At 41.3% G+C, this 17,410-nt stretch overlaps 1 protein-coding gene across 2 annotated transcripts; it reads left to right on the top strand.

Moving 5' to 3' along the window:
- Positions 1-2,248: 2,248 nt before the first annotated feature.
- LOC139543861 (proline dehydrogenase 1, mitochondrial-like) lies at positions 2,249-16,819 on the top strand. Of its 2 annotated transcripts, XM_071350353.1 has the most exons (15): positions 2,249-2,696; positions 6,538-6,746; positions 9,629-9,663; positions 9,752-9,793; positions 10,550-10,699; positions 10,915-10,979; positions 11,103-11,219; positions 11,473-11,552; positions 11,676-11,757; positions 12,015-12,107; positions 12,755-12,901; positions 13,384-13,559; positions 13,821-13,919; positions 14,159-14,247; positions 14,664-16,819. In XM_071350353.1, exons 1-15 carry the CDS (start codon positions 2,346-2,348, stop codon positions 14,852-14,854), a joined length of 1,926 nt encoding a protein of 641 aa, XP_071206454.1. In that variant the 5' UTR covers positions 2,249-2,345; the 3' UTR covers positions 14,855-16,819. The 2 variants fall into 2 exon arrangements, with proteins under 2 accessions (XP_071206454.1, XP_071206455.1); XM_071350354.1 differs by lacking the exon at positions 9,752-9,793.
- Positions 16,820-17,410: the final 591 nt, after the last annotated feature.

Below are 17,410 nucleotides of genomic sequence, written 5' to 3'. Positions count from 1 at the left end.
TTCACCTTTATTTAACCAGGTAGGCAAGTTGAGAGCAAGTTCTCATTTACAATTGCGACCTGGCCAAGATAAAGCAAAGCAGTTTGACACATACAACAACACAGAGTTACACATGGAGTAAAACAAACATACAGTCAATAATACAGTAGAAAAATAAGTCTATATACAATGTGAGCAAATGAGGTGAGATAAGGGAGGTAAAGGCAAAAAAAAGGCCATGGTGGCGAGGTATATACAATATAGCAAGTAAAACACTAGAATGGTAGATTTGCAGTGGAAGAATGTGCAAGGTAGAAATAGAAATAATGGGGTGCAAAGGAGCAAAATAAATAAATAAATAAAAACAGTAGGGGAAGAGGTAGTTGTTTGGGCTAAATTATAGATGGGCTATGTACAGGTGCAGTAATATGTGAGCTGCTCTGACAGCTGGTGCTTAAAGCTATTGAGGGAGATAAGTGTTTCCAGTTTCAGAGATTTTTGTAGTTCGTTCCAGTCATTGGCAGCAGAGAACTGGAAGGAGAGGCGGCCAAAGGAGGAATTGGCTTTGGGGGTGACCAGAGAGATATACCTGCTGGAGCGCGTGCTACAGGTGGGTGCTGCTATGGTGATCAGCGAGCTGAGATAAGGGGGGACTTTACCTAGCAGGGTCTTGTAGATGACCTGGAGCCAGTGGGTTTGGCGATGAGTATGAAGAATGCCAAGAGTGTGCAAAGCTGTCATCAAGGCAAAGGGTGGCTACTTTGAAGAATCTCAAATATAAAACATATTTTAATATATTTAACACTTTTTTGGTTACTACATGATTCCATATGTGTTATTTCATAGTTTTGATGTCTTCAATATTATTCTACAATGTAGAAAATAGTCTAAATAAAGAAAAAACATTGAATGAGTAGGTGTGTCCAAACTTTTGACTGGTAGTATATATATCCAGACTGGCATATACTATCGCCTCAGTGGCTTAAAACTTCTTCAGGATCAATGGGTCCCCCACGGGACAGTTGAGCTAACTTAGGCTAATGCGATTAGCATGAGGTTGTAAGAACAAGAACATTTCCCAGGACATAGACATATCTGATTTTGGCAGAAAGCTTAAATTCTTGTTAATCTAACTGCATTGTCCAATTTACAGTAGCTATTACAGTGAAAGAATACCATGCTATTGTTTGAGGAGAGTGCACAGTTATGAACTTCAAAAGTTATTAATAAATCAATTAGGAACATTTGGGCAGTCTTGATACATTTTGAACAGAAATGTAATGGTTCATTGGATCAGTCTAAAACTTTGCACATACACTGCTGCCATCTAGTGGCCAGAATCTAAATTGCGCCTGGGATGGAATAATACATTATGGCCTTTCTCTTGCATTTCAAAGATGATGGTACACATTTTTTTTAAACGGTTGTTTTTTTTCTTTGTATTTTCTTTCACCAGATCTAATGTGTTATATTATCCTACATTAATTTCACATTTCCACAAACTTCAAAGTGCTTCCTTTCAAATGGTATCAAGAATATGCATATCCTTGCTTCACTGCCTGAGCTACAGGCAGTTAGATTTGGGTATGTCATTGTAGGCAAAACATTTTTTTAAAGGGTCCGATCCTTAAGAGGATTTTATTAAAGAACGTTTCTTCAAGTGCAGTCACAAAAACCATAAAGCGCTATGATGCAACTGGCTCTCATGAGGACCCCCACAGAAAAGGAAACCCAGAGTTACCTTTGCTGCAGAGGATAAATTCAATAGAGTTAACTGCACGTCAGATTGCAGCCCAAATAAGAACAGACTTGCTTTGGCCAAGAAACACGAGCAATGGAGATTAGACCGGTGGAAATCTGTCCTTTGGTCTGAAGAGTCCAAATTTGAGATTTTTGGTTCCATCCGCCGTGTCTTTGTGACGCAGAGTAGGTGAATGGAAGATCTCTGCATGTGAGGTTCCCACCGCGAAGCATGGAGGAGGAGGTGGGATGGTGTGGGGGTGCTTTGCTGGTGACACTGTGATTTATTTAGAATTCAAGGCACACTTAACCAACATGGCTACCACAGCATTCTGCAGCTATACGCCATCTCAAGATTTATAATTCAACAACCCAAATATCACCTTTGATTGTATTGTATTTCTTATGAAGGACATGCTGTCGCCTTATTATTTGCAGAACAGTGGGAAGGGGGAGTTCCTTATAACACCGAGTTCATGCTAAACGCGTCAGAGTAGGCGGTCCTTGGCTTATAAGCAATGCGCATGCGCGCCAACTCAGTCGAACCACAAACTAGAACTGCTATAACCACGCGCCCTCTAACGCAAGATTTTAATTTTTTTTACGACTTTAAATACAGCTAACTAATGTCGTACACTAAAGTAATACCAGGTCTAGTCAGGGCAAATTCTGACAATATCAAGAGAATATGCTTGTCTCAGGGGAGATTTCGGTCCACGATCGCATCCAAGCAACGTAAGGAGGTTGAAGGAGGGAAAGAAGAGCAGCAACTTGTTGAGTGCACCGTGGTGAAAGCTGTTCAAGCAGACCTCATCAGCCAAACAAAAAATAACACCGATGCTCAAACACGGAAGATCGCAATCGACTTTGATAATACACATGAAGCGTATAAAAGTAAAGATAACATTGAGCTGCTTAGAAGTCTGTTGGTCTTCAAGCTTTGCACATTCGACTTCCTCGTTGACAAGAACAAGGAGGTAGGGACATTCTTTTGATGAGATTGTTTTTGCTACATTGTGGTTAGTAGTAATTGGTGTGTTTAGTAGAACTATGATACAAGTGATAACATTTGACTGTCAAATAGCCATTATTCATAAACACGAAACGGCATGTTAACAAGGGTCCAGGGATTCTCACAGTAAAAAAGCTCAAATTCACTACTTTTATTCACTTGCTTGCGCTGACCTCATATTTTAGCCTGCCTTACGCGCGACCCACGTGACTACATAGCGAGCAATACAAGGATGTAGAGAGGCCAAGTACACCTGACTGCAGTGTGCAGTTCTGCGTGGGGCTCAATGTGGGCGGAGGCCCACGTTTGACCCCACCCACCGGTGTTTTTTTTGCCCATTTGAGGTTTGACAGACACTGAATACAAACACACATGTTTGTGCAAGGCATCGTAAGAAATATTATATAAAGTGGTACCAGCACATGTTGTAACACATTTTGGTTCATGCTATATTTGAGACAAGCTACTGATATTGTTGCAGTGAACAACAGACTTGTTATGTATGTCATGTACTGGTAAAATTGTGTTGATAAATGCTAACTTTGTAATTATATTATTTCATTGAGCAATACAGTTACTACCTATCCTGATTTATAGTGCTATTTACTTTCCTCATGAGAATGGAGACCATATAGACATACTGACAAGCTGAATGTGCTTTGTACATTAAGTTATACCAGCTCCAGTAAAGAGATCAGCGACTCGGGTGACTTCTATGTCATCTTTACTAAACCACATAGCACAGTCCCCCTGTTTAAGGGCCTCTGGGTGCTGATGGTATGTCAGGTGCTTCAGAAACTGTGGTCTGTTGATTATTGTTGCCGTGCAATAGCAACAATGAAAGTGTGTCGTATTTCTACAACTGAAGCCACACTTTATGATTGTGAACTCTGAAAGAGAGGAATAACAGTAAAGTAACAAGTTATACTATTAAATTAAATACACTGATGTAACTGAAAAAATAGGGCAAATCAAAAAACGTGAACGTCAAATATATTCAATAAAGAAAGAAAGAAATAGTACCTCTGTGCCTCACTGAAGCAGGACCTTTGATGTGGTTGTTGACCTTATATTGTTCAGCCGTATATGTGCAGAAGGGGCAGTGATGGAGTTGACTGCTGCTGCATTTTTTTATTTTGGGACTCTGGCCCTCCAATAACACACTAATGTGCCTCTATACATCAAAGAAAATAAGCATAGACATAAAAGGAATGATAATTAGAAAGGCATAAAATAAGCAATAGGCATTTCTTTACAGTATTGTATATACTATGTGTAGGCTGTGTAGACTCGCTATGTGTAACTTAGGGAATGGCCGTCGGCAACAAACACAACAAGGCATACATTGAAGAAACACAGAAGATCAAATTCGATTACATAACTGTACATGTAAACCTAGGCTTACTGCTCAAGTAGGCAAATTTGTCCAAATAAGATTCCCTCGTAAGCAATTAGCTAGGTCATGTGCCAAAGGGTGCTATTGCTAATTAGATAGCTCATGTGCAAATGGATACTAATTAATGCTATGCTAACATCGGTGCGGTAGTTGGGTATATAAGAATATACCACTGCACTGGTATAACATGAATATTACAAAGTGCATTATGCATAATGACAGTCTCACTTACTTCCATGGTTTATATTTTTATCCATGTAGGTTAGGTTCGATTTAAGATTCGCTTTCGTTGACGTTGATACCTCTGACGTGAACCTCAACTTGGGTGACCTTGAAGGAGACTGGAAGGGTTCGGGTTAAACGCGTTTGAATCCGCCCACATTGAGCCCGGACCCGAATTTCACACTGCAGTCAGGGGCTTCTCAGAGAGGCTGGTGTTAGCAAGACTCAGGGGCTTCTCAGAGAGGCTGGTGTTAGCAAGACTCAGGGGCTTCTCAGAGAGGCTGGTGTTAGCAAGACTCAGGGGCGCAACTTTGGTTTTAGAAGTGGGGAGGACACTTTTTTAAAATATATTTTTTAAAAGACCCCAAACAGCCTACCCGACCACTCTGAGGCGTCAGAATGGTCCTAAAGCACAAAACGAGGCGTCAGTGTATCACATTCCAATGATAAAACTGGGGGGACTAAAATTATATTTCAGAATAGGGGGGGGACGTCCCCAGTTAAAGTTGCGGCCCTGGAGACTACTCATATTTAGCCTCACACTGAAGTGTTTTACCATTTTCTTTAAAGGACAACCAGGGCTACAAGTAGAACACAAAACAATTTGACATAAACATTTACGAGTTGACAAATGTCAATATCTAAATAAGGTCCACCAATCAAAAACCTGATTTAAAAAAAAAATAACATGAATAAGAATGCTGTAAGTACAGAAATTGTTTGGTCAGTGGGAAATGAAGATCCAACTAGTCAGTGACAACTGTGTGGAGTTTGACAGCAACTATGTGAGCTTATTATAGACACTATGTCCTTGGATTTCCTATGGTCTTCTATGTAGAAGAACCCCTTGTCTTATAACAATTATTGTGTGGCTTGTGATGTCATAATAGTTTTCAGCTCAAACCGTTTGGTTTGTTTTGTGAGGAGAACCGTCTTCAGGATTCGCCATTGTCTCAAACACCACTCTAGCTCAGCCCCCAAGTCTGTAGCTCAAGAGGCACAATGTTCAAAAGGGGTTAAAAGCACTAAATGACGCTGGTGTGTTTCTGGGACCAAGCATTTCCAGGTGTACAAGTAGCCTAGGCTTATTATCATACTATTTGCATTGAATCTTATATTTTTTATTTTACCTTTTATTTAACTAGGCAAGTCAGTTAAGAACAAATTCTTATTTACAATGACACCCTAGGAACAGTGGGTCAACTGCCTTGTTCAGGGGCAGAATGACAGATTCTTACCTTGTCAGCTCAGGGATTCGATCTAGCAATCTTTCGGGTTACTGGCCCAACGCTCTAATCACTACGCTACCTGCCGCCCTAAGTGAAAGTTAAATGTGCATTGCACATGAACCTAAGTGCTTTTCTCAGATCAGGTCCTGGGTGGATAAAATTAATAGGCCGGGACGATACCAGTATCGTGATACTTGTAAGTATCGTGGCAAGGAAACAAATGACGAAGCAGATTTAACTTCTGGGAAACAGCCCTAATGTTGGAAACAAACAATTACAGTTGAAGTCAGAAGTTTACATACACATAGGTTGGAGTCATTAAAACTTGTTTTTCAACCACTCCACAAATTTTTTGTTAACAAACTATAGTTTTGGCAAGTCGGTTAGGACATCTACTTTGTGCATGACACAAGTAATTTTTCCAACAATTGTTTACAGACAGATTATTTCACTTATAATTCACTGTATCACAATTCCAGTGGGTCAGAAGTTTACATACACTAAGTTGACTGTGCCTTTAAACGGCTTGGAAAATTCCAGAAAAATATGTCATGGCTTTAGAAGCTTCTGATAGTCTAATTGACATGTGACGAAAGAAAAAATGCTGAAATAAATCATTCTCTCTATTATTATTATTCTGACATTTCACATTGTTAAAATAAAGTGGTGATCCTAACTGACCTAAGACAGGGTATTTTTACTAGGATTAAATGTTAGTAATTGTGAAAAACTTGTCACCCAGAGTTACATTTATGTATTTTCCAAGCTCTAGCTCACAATATTTTAACATACAGCAGGTTTTTAAAGGACCAAAGACTTTGATCTGCTTTGTGTTTTCATTTTCCACATGGAAAAAATATTGCGATACTGGTATCGTCACAGCCCTACAATTTTTAAGGAACACTACTCGAGCTGGGGAGTTGTGGGTCTAACTCGGTTGATTGTTTCCTCTGTCTCAGTTGATGGACCTCACCAAGAAGGTGTTTGGCAAGCGGCTGTTTGAGACGCTGATGAAGATGACGTTCTACGGGCAGTTTGTGGCTGGAGAGGACCACAACTCCATCAAGCCTCTGATCCATAAGAACCAGGCCTTTGGCGTGGGGTCAGTCCTAGATTACAGTGTGGAGGAGGACCTGACGCAAGAGGAGGCAGAGAAGAAGGAGATGGAGTAAGTAGTCTCTGTCATCCCTAGTCTATATCTCACAAACCCGGCCTCTATAACTCTAATAAAGGATATAGGGCTCCACACTTCAAACACAAGCGTCAACATTTTCTAGTTTCATAAGTTATTGATTAGGAATCATTGATTTATTTATAGCTATGTGCTATGGAGTGAGATGTCTATATTGCTACCTCAGTGGCAACTATGTAAACATGTTATGCAATTGACCGACGGCAAAACGCCACTGTCAAAATCACCCTGTCTGATTCTATACTATTTGGCAAGGTTACGGCATGCAGTTCCATATGTTGTACTTTTCTCTGATTTTACTGTAGGTTCTCCCTGCTATGTCTGTCTTTCTCCCTTTCAAACCCACAGCCCTACTCATGTTTCATATTCATTAAAACCGGTGTTTACAACTTCCCACCATAAAACATTTTTCTTGCGTCACTTTCAGTATCTGACGTTGCCCAGCAATACTCAGACACTATTGGTCAGTTCAGACATACCCCTCTCGCCAGATTTGTTGAGTTGAAGGAGCACATTTATTCCAGTCCCTTTGAGAATGCCGTCACATGAGGTGGATTGAGACAAGCCAGCCGTGTTGGGTAACTTGACGCAGCCTTTCAAAGGAAGCCCAGGGAGTGTTATGTAATGTGTTTTGGAAAGCAGCCCTCTCATGTTTGGTCAGGGATTTTCTTACAGACAGGCTATGCACACATTCAAGCTGAACTAACAATCGGAATACTGAAGCGGGCCCACTGAATGGTTCCAATTAAAGTGTACATTTGAGGAAAGGGCTTGAGTCCAACAGAAATACGTAAAATGTTAACAAATGGTATATTTTGTGTTACAGTGATGCATACCGTTTATGCATACAAAGTGTGCATTTCGTTATTAAAAACATGTTGCAGTAAACATGTGAATAAAATCCTGCTGTCTCCATCAACTCAACCATAAGGAAATGTCCATATATGACAGTATTGGGGTCTACAAATCATTGCAAGTTATGGAACAGCCTAGAGAAGGCTGTGTACTAGGTGGCTCAGTATTTTGGGTTACCCATCAGCCAGCTGCCTCCCTCTCCATTTCCCCTGGGTTGTTCTGATGTAAAATAATGATTAGGGAGTTGCTGCATAGCACCTTTAGAGCCAAACTACACGGATGGAATAACGCGTAACATCCTCTCCTCTCGTGTTAATAATTGGATGTACCAGGGTGAAGGATGACTCATATTCACTGGAATTGTTCAGACAAGTAAGGCTTTAACACCCCCTTAACGTGATGATGGTCCGTCCGTACAGGATCAACCTTTTGTGAATTAATCATTGTGGGAGTGTACCAGAGTTCCGGTCAACCTTTTTTTTTGTTTAATTAACGTTGGCAAAGGGCATGCTTTGAGTTTCAGAAGTCTATGGCTTCCAAACCTCCAGACTCAACTAAAGGATGTTCAAATCTCCATTGAGATTGTAGAGTTCAGCCTGTGCAATTATTTATCCCCAGATAACATTTAGTGATGGTGCAAAAAATAGATAGCTACATATCGCAATATTTTTGGGGGACAATATTATATACACTGAGTATACAAAACATTTTTCCATGACATAGACTAACCAGGTGAATCCAGGTGAAAGCTATGATCCTTTATTGATGTCACTTGTTAAATCCACTTCAATCAGTGTAGATGAAGGGTAGGAGACAGGTTAAAGAAGGATTTTTAAGCCTTGAGACAATTGAGACATGGATTGTGTATATGTGCCTTTCAGAGGGTGAATGGGCAAGACAAAAGATTTAAGTGCCTTTGAACAGGGTTTGGTGGTAGGTGCCCTGACAAATTGAGGCTGTTCTGGGATCAAAGGGGGTGTAACTCAATATTAGGAAGGTGTTCCTAATGTTTGGTATACTCAGTGTAGATATTTGACTCCAAGTATCGGTTGTGGAAAAATAAATAATACAAATAACATGTGTTACTGTAGGTAGAGCTTGTCGGATCTACTTGCGCCAAAACTCCGATATTCTTTTATCCTATAGCTTGTTCTCCCTCTTCTTTTTAAACAGTGAGCCAACATTTTTTCAGCACTTTTATTTCTCTGACTGATCAAAACCTGTTTTCTCATGCTCTCTCTTGTTCCTCTGCAGCAGACATATAGTGAGCAATATGCTTGGGACAGCAAATCACAGTATCGAATCGCAATACATATTGTATCGGCACCTAAATATTGTATCGTGAGGTCCCTGGCAATTCTCAGCCCTAATAACATTGAGCGATGCAGCCACTGAGACAACAAATAGCTCAAAGAGATCAATTCAGTAATGTGCTGATGAGAGATCAATATCCTTCATTTTATTCAAGCTTGGGTTTTAGAGTGGTGGATCTAGACTGGATTAGTTTAGGCCATGTGTGATGCACTGAGGTTTTGAAACAGCCCCCCTTGTGACTCACAGTCAGCACTCTGTTATCAGAAGTCCACAACAGCACAAGAGATCAAATAGCAGGACATTTGTACTTCTACCTAACGTTAGGCCCCCTGTGCTGCCATGCGTACCGTTTATAGCACAGTCAACATATTGGCACACACACTGGATAGGTTGTAAAACGCTGTGCGCAAACTGATATTAACAGCTCCTGCATGGGGAGCCTGTCACAAGACGTGATAATCTTTAGCGCATGACCTTGAGTTATGAAATTCTAACTCCTAATGCATTTGAAGACCTCATCTTACACCTTATCTACGTACTTCAACATGATGTCCAACATCTTATATGGTACTAAACACCTGAACACTTTTACAATTATTATTTGCTGTTATAGTAGCGGTGGCAGACCGGCATTGATATTAGACGTAATAGTGTTATTTCATGTTAATTTGATGTTTCATCTGTTTCAGCTCCTGTGTGTCTGAAGCTGAGAAAGAAAGTCCAGGTGTGTATTTGCTGGTGGAATGTCAAAAGTTTTCATTTACAGTACTTTATGATTGACTTGTTTTTAATGTGTACTTAATTTGTTGCAGTGCCAGCTGGAGAACACTTTGTAATGCAGGAACATGACTACAGTAAATGTTACTACTTGACAGACTTTTATTTATTTCTGGTGCATCAAGCAATCTGGTTGGTGGATGTGGGGGGGTGTGAAAGCAGCGGGGGTCATATTGCCAAATGTCTGTTACTTCAGCCGTGTGTTCTGAATGCTAACCTCCTGGGTCTATGCCAGCGGTCATTTAAGGGTTGATATAGGACTCTTATAGCAGGTGACATGAGAGTTTGCATGGTTGAGGCAAGTGGTTTCATCTGGATTTACTCTGGAGGCTAGGAGAGGGGTTAAAGAGGGCAGATATGCATGTTAAGTTAGAGAGAAGCTGAAACCGTGGTTCATGTCATGTGTTGCATGTTTTGGGGCCCTGAACTTAAATGTATGTAACTCTCCCCCCATGTATTTTTTCTGAGTGGCACTAGATATCTAAACATCTATTTTCTTTGACTTCTTTTGACGAATTGTCCACATTTCCAAAAATGGGATGGTATGCATATGAGTCAGTGTTTATATTAAAGAAGCACAGTCCTGCTCATGCATGTGTTTAGGCTGATATATGCTAAGACTGATGTCACTGTTGCCACACGTTCTAAAGAAAAAGATGTTCAGGTATCTGTGCCAAATTAGAGCCGTGGTAGATGATTTAGACGAGGGTGGTGAGGGTCATTCCTATTGACACTAGGCTACTCCTGTCCTTTCCTCCCAGTGGTCGGTGTGGCTAGTCTAGAGGAAAGTCTGGTTGCCTAGATAGACGTCTCATGTTGTCTTCTGACTGTAGGCGTTGACCACCGTGAGAAGAAGTACAAGGCCCACCGTCAGTTTGGGGACCGTCGTGGGGGCGTGGTCAGTGCCAGGACCTACTTCTATGCTGACGAGGCCAAGTGTGACGCCCAGATGGAGACCTTCCTGAACTGCATCAAAGCGTCAGGCGAGCACACAATAAAAATGCAGTGAATGCATCAATTCATGCCATTTTTCTAAACGTCTTTGAAAGGTCAAACTAACAATCCTTGAAAGGTCAAACTCATTGCAGACTCTTTGCAGATGTTCTTCTATCATGTGTAATATGATTCTTATGATCTGTTTATCAATGATGTTGTTGCTGCACTAAATATGATGTTTTATCTTCATTATTCCTCTCAGGGGGGGCATCTGTAGATGGATTTTCTGCCATTAAGATGACTGCCTTGGGCCGCCCACAGTTTCTGGTGTGTAAGACACTGCCTGTTAGACACCCCTTTTTAGCCCTTGATTTAACATTGGCAGTGATCGTGACAGAGTCCAGATTTATTTGTAAAAAATGATGACCTTTCTGCTTCTCCCCTCTCCAGCTCCAGTTCTCAGAGGTGCTGGTGAAATGGAGGAGGTTCTTCAACCTTCTAGCAGCACAGCAGGGGAAGTCTGGCATGGATGCACTGGAGCAGAAACTGGAACTGGAACAGCTGAAGGTGCGTATCGCCTGGAGCAACACTCAGTGGAGATGTGACTGAGTTCAAGCAGTTTCCCAGCTTAAAAAGCAGATTCCCAGCTACTGAAAAGACTCCCTAGCGCTAACAGACTTGATTTCTGTGACAGCCCGTATGGTTTCTTTGAGACAAAAATACCCGTGGGGGAAAAAATGCTAGTGATTCCTTCTATCCTTAATGTTTCATCAGTAATAGGCTAGTTATTGAAATTATTCAAAAATGTTGTTTCCCGTAGGAGAGTTTGACTAAGCTGGGTGTTGGAAATAAAGACGAGATTGAGAACTGGTTTACTGGAGAGAAACTGGGCTCATCAGGGTAAGAGGTTAAACTCACCTGGAATGCATCATGAGCACAAAGTCTATCTACTATACAATGGAAAGGATGTGTGTACAGGACTGGATTTGACTTTGAATCTGCCATTTTCATCATGTTCCCCAGAACAATAGACCTCCTGGACTGGAATAGCTTGATCAACGACAGAACAAAGATCTCAAACCTGCTCGTCATTCCCAACGTTGAGGTGAGCTAGCCACATATTACACATTTACACACATTTACACACATTTACATACATTTACATACATATCCTTACAATATTTAACATGCGGCCATGCTATCCACCTGAATTTGTTTGTACACAGAGACTCGAAGTACAAGCACAAGTCCATTCATCCATGCAGAGTGTACATACATTATATGCATGCATACATGAATGCATTTTGTAGTTCAAGTCAAAGTTTACTCTTAATGAAATGTGCGTTTCCGCTGGTCTTCTAGAATGGTCAGCTGGAGCCTCTGTTGAGGAAGTTCACTGTTGAAGAGGAGAAACAGATGAAGAGGATGCTGCAGAGAGTGGATGTTCTGGCCAAGGTAAGGCGATTCTAGAGTTCAATATAGGGCACTGTTGCCAAACATGGTTTTACAATTCAACAGTTGGTTAACGACAGTATATTGACCCAGCTGTTCACATATGAATTGGATCATGGGATGCAGTACATCTCACATTTTACGAGAAACCTCAGTGAGCAGGCCGTACGTTAGTTTATTGGAAATAAACCTTTTGGCAATAGTTTTGTTTGTCAGATTTACTAACTTCAAAAAAGAATAACGCAACTTCAGCAATGTCGTCATTGTTGGGTAAGGTTTCAGGCCACTCTGTTTGAATTATAATTGCCCTCCAATAGGAGCAAGAGTCTACTTCTATGACGTGTTGTATCCAGAGTCTGTTTGCTCTGAAGTGAGTCTCTATAGATAAAAGTAATAGCTTGGTCCCTAGATATTACGTTATCATGGCTGTACTAAAGGCAACAGTAGATTGCAGTGGCCAAGTGCCTCCAAATGCTCAGCAACAGAAAAGAAGGCATAGCATGACCACTGAAATGTTTCAAGTGATCCAGACAAATGGCCTCACTTTTGTGTTGAAGTAAAGCACCATTTGTATCCCAGGAGGTACCTAGGGTTAAAGCTGACTATCAGCGGAGGTTAACACAAGGCTGCTGTTGCTTCTCATATCCCAGCATGCGGTGGACAACGGGGTGAGGCTGATGGTGGACGCTGAGCAGACATACTTCCAGCCGGCCATCAGCAGACTGACCCTGGAGATGCAGAGGCTCTTCAACAGAGAGAAGCCCATCATCTTCAACACCTACCAGTGCTACCTCAAGGTGAGTCCTCGACACCCCCCCCCATCTCTGGTTGTTGTTCATCTTTATGGAAAAATGTTCCTTGCATTTTTGTCAAGCTCGGGACTGTTGGGACTACATGTACAATCGCATAGATTATGTAGCGTAGGGAGGCCATCTGTCTGTGTATGGACTTGTCATGCCCCTAGGAATAGAGGAAAACCGATTTCATAACCCCTTTCATAGTTAACCCATTAAAGCCTTCCGTATTTAACCTATAAAAGACCAACCTACTATATAAACCTTTTAAACCTGCTATATCCATGTTTATGCTGCATCTTTGTAGTTTTATAAGGTGTGTACACATAAACCTGATATGAACATATTAAATGAAAATAACATGACTGTGTTACTCATTTACCCTTTATAAGAGATGTAATGGACACTCAGGTGATTTGAATGGCAAGATTTGTGTTGTTAACCACAGCGTTATATAATTGTGTGACCTATTATGACTTATACAGGAAGCGTATGACAATGTGTCTGTGGACGTGGAGCTGTCCCGGCGTGAGGGCTGGTACTTTGGGGCCAAGCTGGTTCGCGGAGCCTACATGTACCAGGAGAGGAGCAGAGCGGAGGAAATCGGTTATGAGGACCCCATCAACCCAGATTACGAGGCCACCAATAGAATGTACCACAAGTAAGGCCCCCTAATGTGCTCCGGTGTGAAGTTGCCCCTAGGTACAGATCTAGGATCAGCTTCCCACCCCCAATCTTAACCATTAGTGTGGAAAATGCTAAACTGACCTAAAATCAACTTCACCCTACTCCCAGTAGCTTTCTGTGTGACTTTAGTAACTTGGTATTTACTTGTTTGAATAGGGATATGCATTATGTGATGAAGTCATATCAGATCACTGGATTAGCTGAAGTTCATTGTCTCTTCCCTGATCCTCTGAAGGTGTTTAGAGTTTGTGTTGGAGGAGATCGACAACAACAGAAAGGCTAATGTCATGGTGGCGTCACACAACGAGGACACTGTCAAATTCACCCTGGGAAAGTAAGGCCAGCCTCTGGGCTTTATTCAATCAAGAGGCAGTTAGACTCGTTTAGGGTAGGACGTGCATCAGCTAGTTAATTCGTACATACATTTTGTTACACAAAACACCAAACCAATAGTGACACAACTTCATAGAAAGCACATGTATTATATAAATGCTTACGTCAGTGAGGTGATGTTTATTATTGAGCAGTGTTATGTTTTTTAATATTTGCAACCCATCTGTGTTGTTTTGGCAGGATGAACGAGATGGGTCTGTCCCCCACTGAGAAAAAGGTCTATTTTGGACAGCTGCTCGGCATGTGTGACCAGATAAGCTTCCCTCTAGGTACAATAATATCAACACGGTACTGTAGATTGTTGCTGCATAGTCAATGGATTTATTGGAGATGAAGATTTATTGATTGGCATTTTGGTTAGGAATCTTCTGAGAGAAATCGCCAGAGAGCTCTTGAAGGCAAGCCTCCTTTAGGCCTCCATACCACAGACTCAACTATAGATGACTGCGAAACTAACAACAACTTCAGGATCTCACTCAGTCACCTGATACCATACCATAGTTCTCCTTACACATTTGGTTGTTATATATATATAATATTGCTTTCTATTGTTTTGCGAAATTAGTTTAGAAACTAAAACGTTTAGACAAAAATAACTCGTGTTTTTTGTGCTCGTGTGAAACAGATTGCCTGTTGTAGCTTCTCCAGTCATGTAACATGTTTCACTCTCCGTCTCTGAGAATAGGCCAGGCTGGATTCCCAGTGTACAAGTACGTCCCCTACGGCCCAGTCAACGAGGTCATCCCCTACCTGTCTCGCCGTGCCCTGGAGAACAGGGGCTTCATGAAGGGATCCCAGAGGGAGCGCAGCCTGCTGTGGAAGGAGCTCAAACGCAGGCTGCTCAACGGACAGATCCTCTACAAGCCTGTGTACTGACTGAGCTGACTGACTGAGCTGCCTGACTGTCTGGCACACCAGCACTAAGCCCCTTTAAAACATTCCAGTGTCTTAACTGAACCTGCCCTGGTCACAATGGAGGAACCTTAACTGCCACTTAAATGGAATTTTCACATAGTCATGCACTGATATCAATGGGAGACTAAAGTGAAAATTTGACTTAAAGTAAGTGGAAGTTAGTGTTTACCCCTGTGGCTTTAGAATGTACTGTAGATAGGTGTGTCTAGTACTGAGATATGATCCTAATGCCAAGTGACCCTCTACCTACCTTTTGCTCTATTTATTGCTGTTGAAAGTGTCCTTATTATATACGATGATCTATATCCACTGCTTTTGTCATGGTTCAGTGGCTTGCGAAAGTATTCACCCCCGTGGTATTTTTCTTATTTTGTTGCCTTATAACCTGGAATTAAAATTGATTTTTTTGGGGGGGGTTGTATCATTGATTTACACAACATGCCTACCACTTTGAAGATGCAACATTTATTTTCTTGTGAAACAAACAAGAAATATGACAAGAAAACTTGAGCGTGCATAACTATTCACCCCCCCAAAGTCAATACTTTTTAGAGCCACCTTTTGCAGCAATTACAGCTGCAAGTCTCTTGGGGTATGTCTCTATAAGCTTGGCACATCTAGCCACTGGGACTTTGCCCATTTTTCAAGGCAAAACTTCTCCAGCTTCTTCAAGTTGGATGGGTTCCGCTGGTGTACAGCAATCTTTAAGTTATACCACAGATTCTCAATTGGATTGAGTTCTGGGCTTTGACTAGGCCATTCCAAGACATTTAAATGTTCCCTTTAAACCACTCAAGTGTTGCTTTATCAGTATGCTTAGGGTCATTGTCCTGCTGGAAGGTGAACCTCTGTCCCAGTCTCAAATCTCTTGAAGACTGAAACAGGTTTCCCTCAAGAATGTCCCTGTATTTAGTGCCATCCATCATTCCTTCAATTCTGACCAGTTTCACAGTCCCTGCCGATAAAAAACACCCCCACAGCATGATGCTGCCACCACCATGCTTCACTGTGAGGATGGTGTTCTCGGGGCAATGAGAGGTGTTGGGTTTGATCCAGACATAGCGTTTTCAAAACGCTACATTTTAGTCTCATCTAACCAGAGTACCTTCTATTTGTTTGGGGAGTCTCCCACATGCCTTTTGGCAAACACCAAAGGTATTTCTTTATTCAAGCAATTTTTCTGGACACTCTTCTGTAAAGCTCAGCTCTGTGGAGTGTACGGCTTAAAGTGGTCCTATGGACAGATACTCCAATCTCAGATGTGGAGCTTTATAGCTCATTCAGTGTTATCTTTGGTCTCTTTGTTGCCTCTATGATTAATGCCCTCCTTGCCTGGTTTTGGTGGATGGCCCTCTTGGCAGGTTTATAATGGATTTAATGGTGCTCCGTGAGATGTTTAAGTTTCGGATATCTATTTATAACCCAACCCTGATCTGTACTTCTCCACAACTTTGTCCCTGACCTGTTTGGAGAGCTCCTTGGTCTTCATGGTGCCGCTTGCTTGGTGGTGTTGCAGACTCTGGGGCCTTTCAAAACAGGTGTATATATACTGAGATCATGTGACACTTAGATTGCACACAGGTGGACTTTATTTAACTAATGTTACTTCTGAAGGTAATTGGTTGCACCAGATCTTATTTAGGGGCTTTATAGCAAAGGGGGTGAATACATATGCACACACCACTTTTCCGTAGTTTTTTTTTAACAAGTATAAAAAAATATATATTTATATTTTGTGAATGTCCATTACATGATATCCAAATAAAAATCAATTTAGAACACAGGTTGTAATGCAACAAAATAGAAAAAATGCCAAGTGGGGTGAATAATTTTGCAAGGCGCTGTATTCGGTGGTATTTTTTTATGTAAATAACATCGAGTGGTCGTATCAGTTTAACTGTAAATTGATTAAACTATTTGACAGTAGATTTTTTCTGGATTTATTTAGGCTCTTTAATGTGTCCATTGTCTTTGTGTGTTTCATTTCATGTTCAGAAACAGTTTGTTTTGTCAAAATGGAGTTGCCAGTTTAGAGATTCTCCGGTACTTACAGTATGTACGTGGTCCTATGTGGCTCAGTTGGTAGAGCATGGCGCTTGCATCGCCAGGGTTGTGGGTTTGATTCCCATGGAGGACAAGTATGATACATGTATCCACTCACAACTGTAAGTTGTTCTGGATAAGAGTGTCTGCAAAATTATGTAAATGTATCATTTTTAGCCAGTAGTTCTGAAAGTAGCGCACACAAGTTAATAGTGGTCCCTGAAAATGGTATACTACGTCAGATGCAGTGCATTCGGAAAGTACTCAGACCCCTTCCCTTTTTCCACATTTTGTTACGTTACAGCCTTATTCTAATTCCAAAAAGTTTTGGGACACTGTAAAGTCCATGGAGAATAAGAGCACCTCATCCCAGCTGCCCACTGCACTGAGGCTAGGAAACACCACTGATTAAATCCACGATAATCGAGAATTTCAATAAGCATTTCTCTACGGCTGGCCATGCATTCCACCTGG

This window comes from Salvelinus alpinus, chromosome 18 (assembly GCF_045679555.1).
Source record: "Salvelinus alpinus chromosome 18, SLU_Salpinus.1, whole genome shotgun sequence".
Classification (NCBI taxonomy): Eukaryota; Metazoa; Chordata; class Actinopteri; order Salmoniformes; family Salmonidae; genus Salvelinus; species Salvelinus alpinus.
The sequence above is the reverse complement of the archived record's forward strand: the minus strand, read 5'-3'. Positions and strand labels throughout refer to the sequence as shown.

What these genes read in the sequence shown, in the direction of transcription:
- LOC139543861 (XM_071350353.1), top strand. Translation starts at nt 2,346, where the DNA reads ATGTCGTACACTAAAGTAATACCAGGTCTAGTCAGGGCAAATTCTGAC. An exon ending in TGGGCCGCCCACAGTTTCTG is followed by an intron (nt 10,980 to 11,102) that starts GTGTGTAAGACA and finishes TCCCCTCTCCAG; the next exon opens with CTCCAGTTCTCAGAGGTGCT. An exon ending in GTCAAATTCACCCTGGGAAA is followed by an intron (nt 13,920 to 14,158) that starts GTAAGGCCAGCC and finishes TTGTTTTGGCAG; the next exon opens with GATGAACGAGATGGGTCTGT.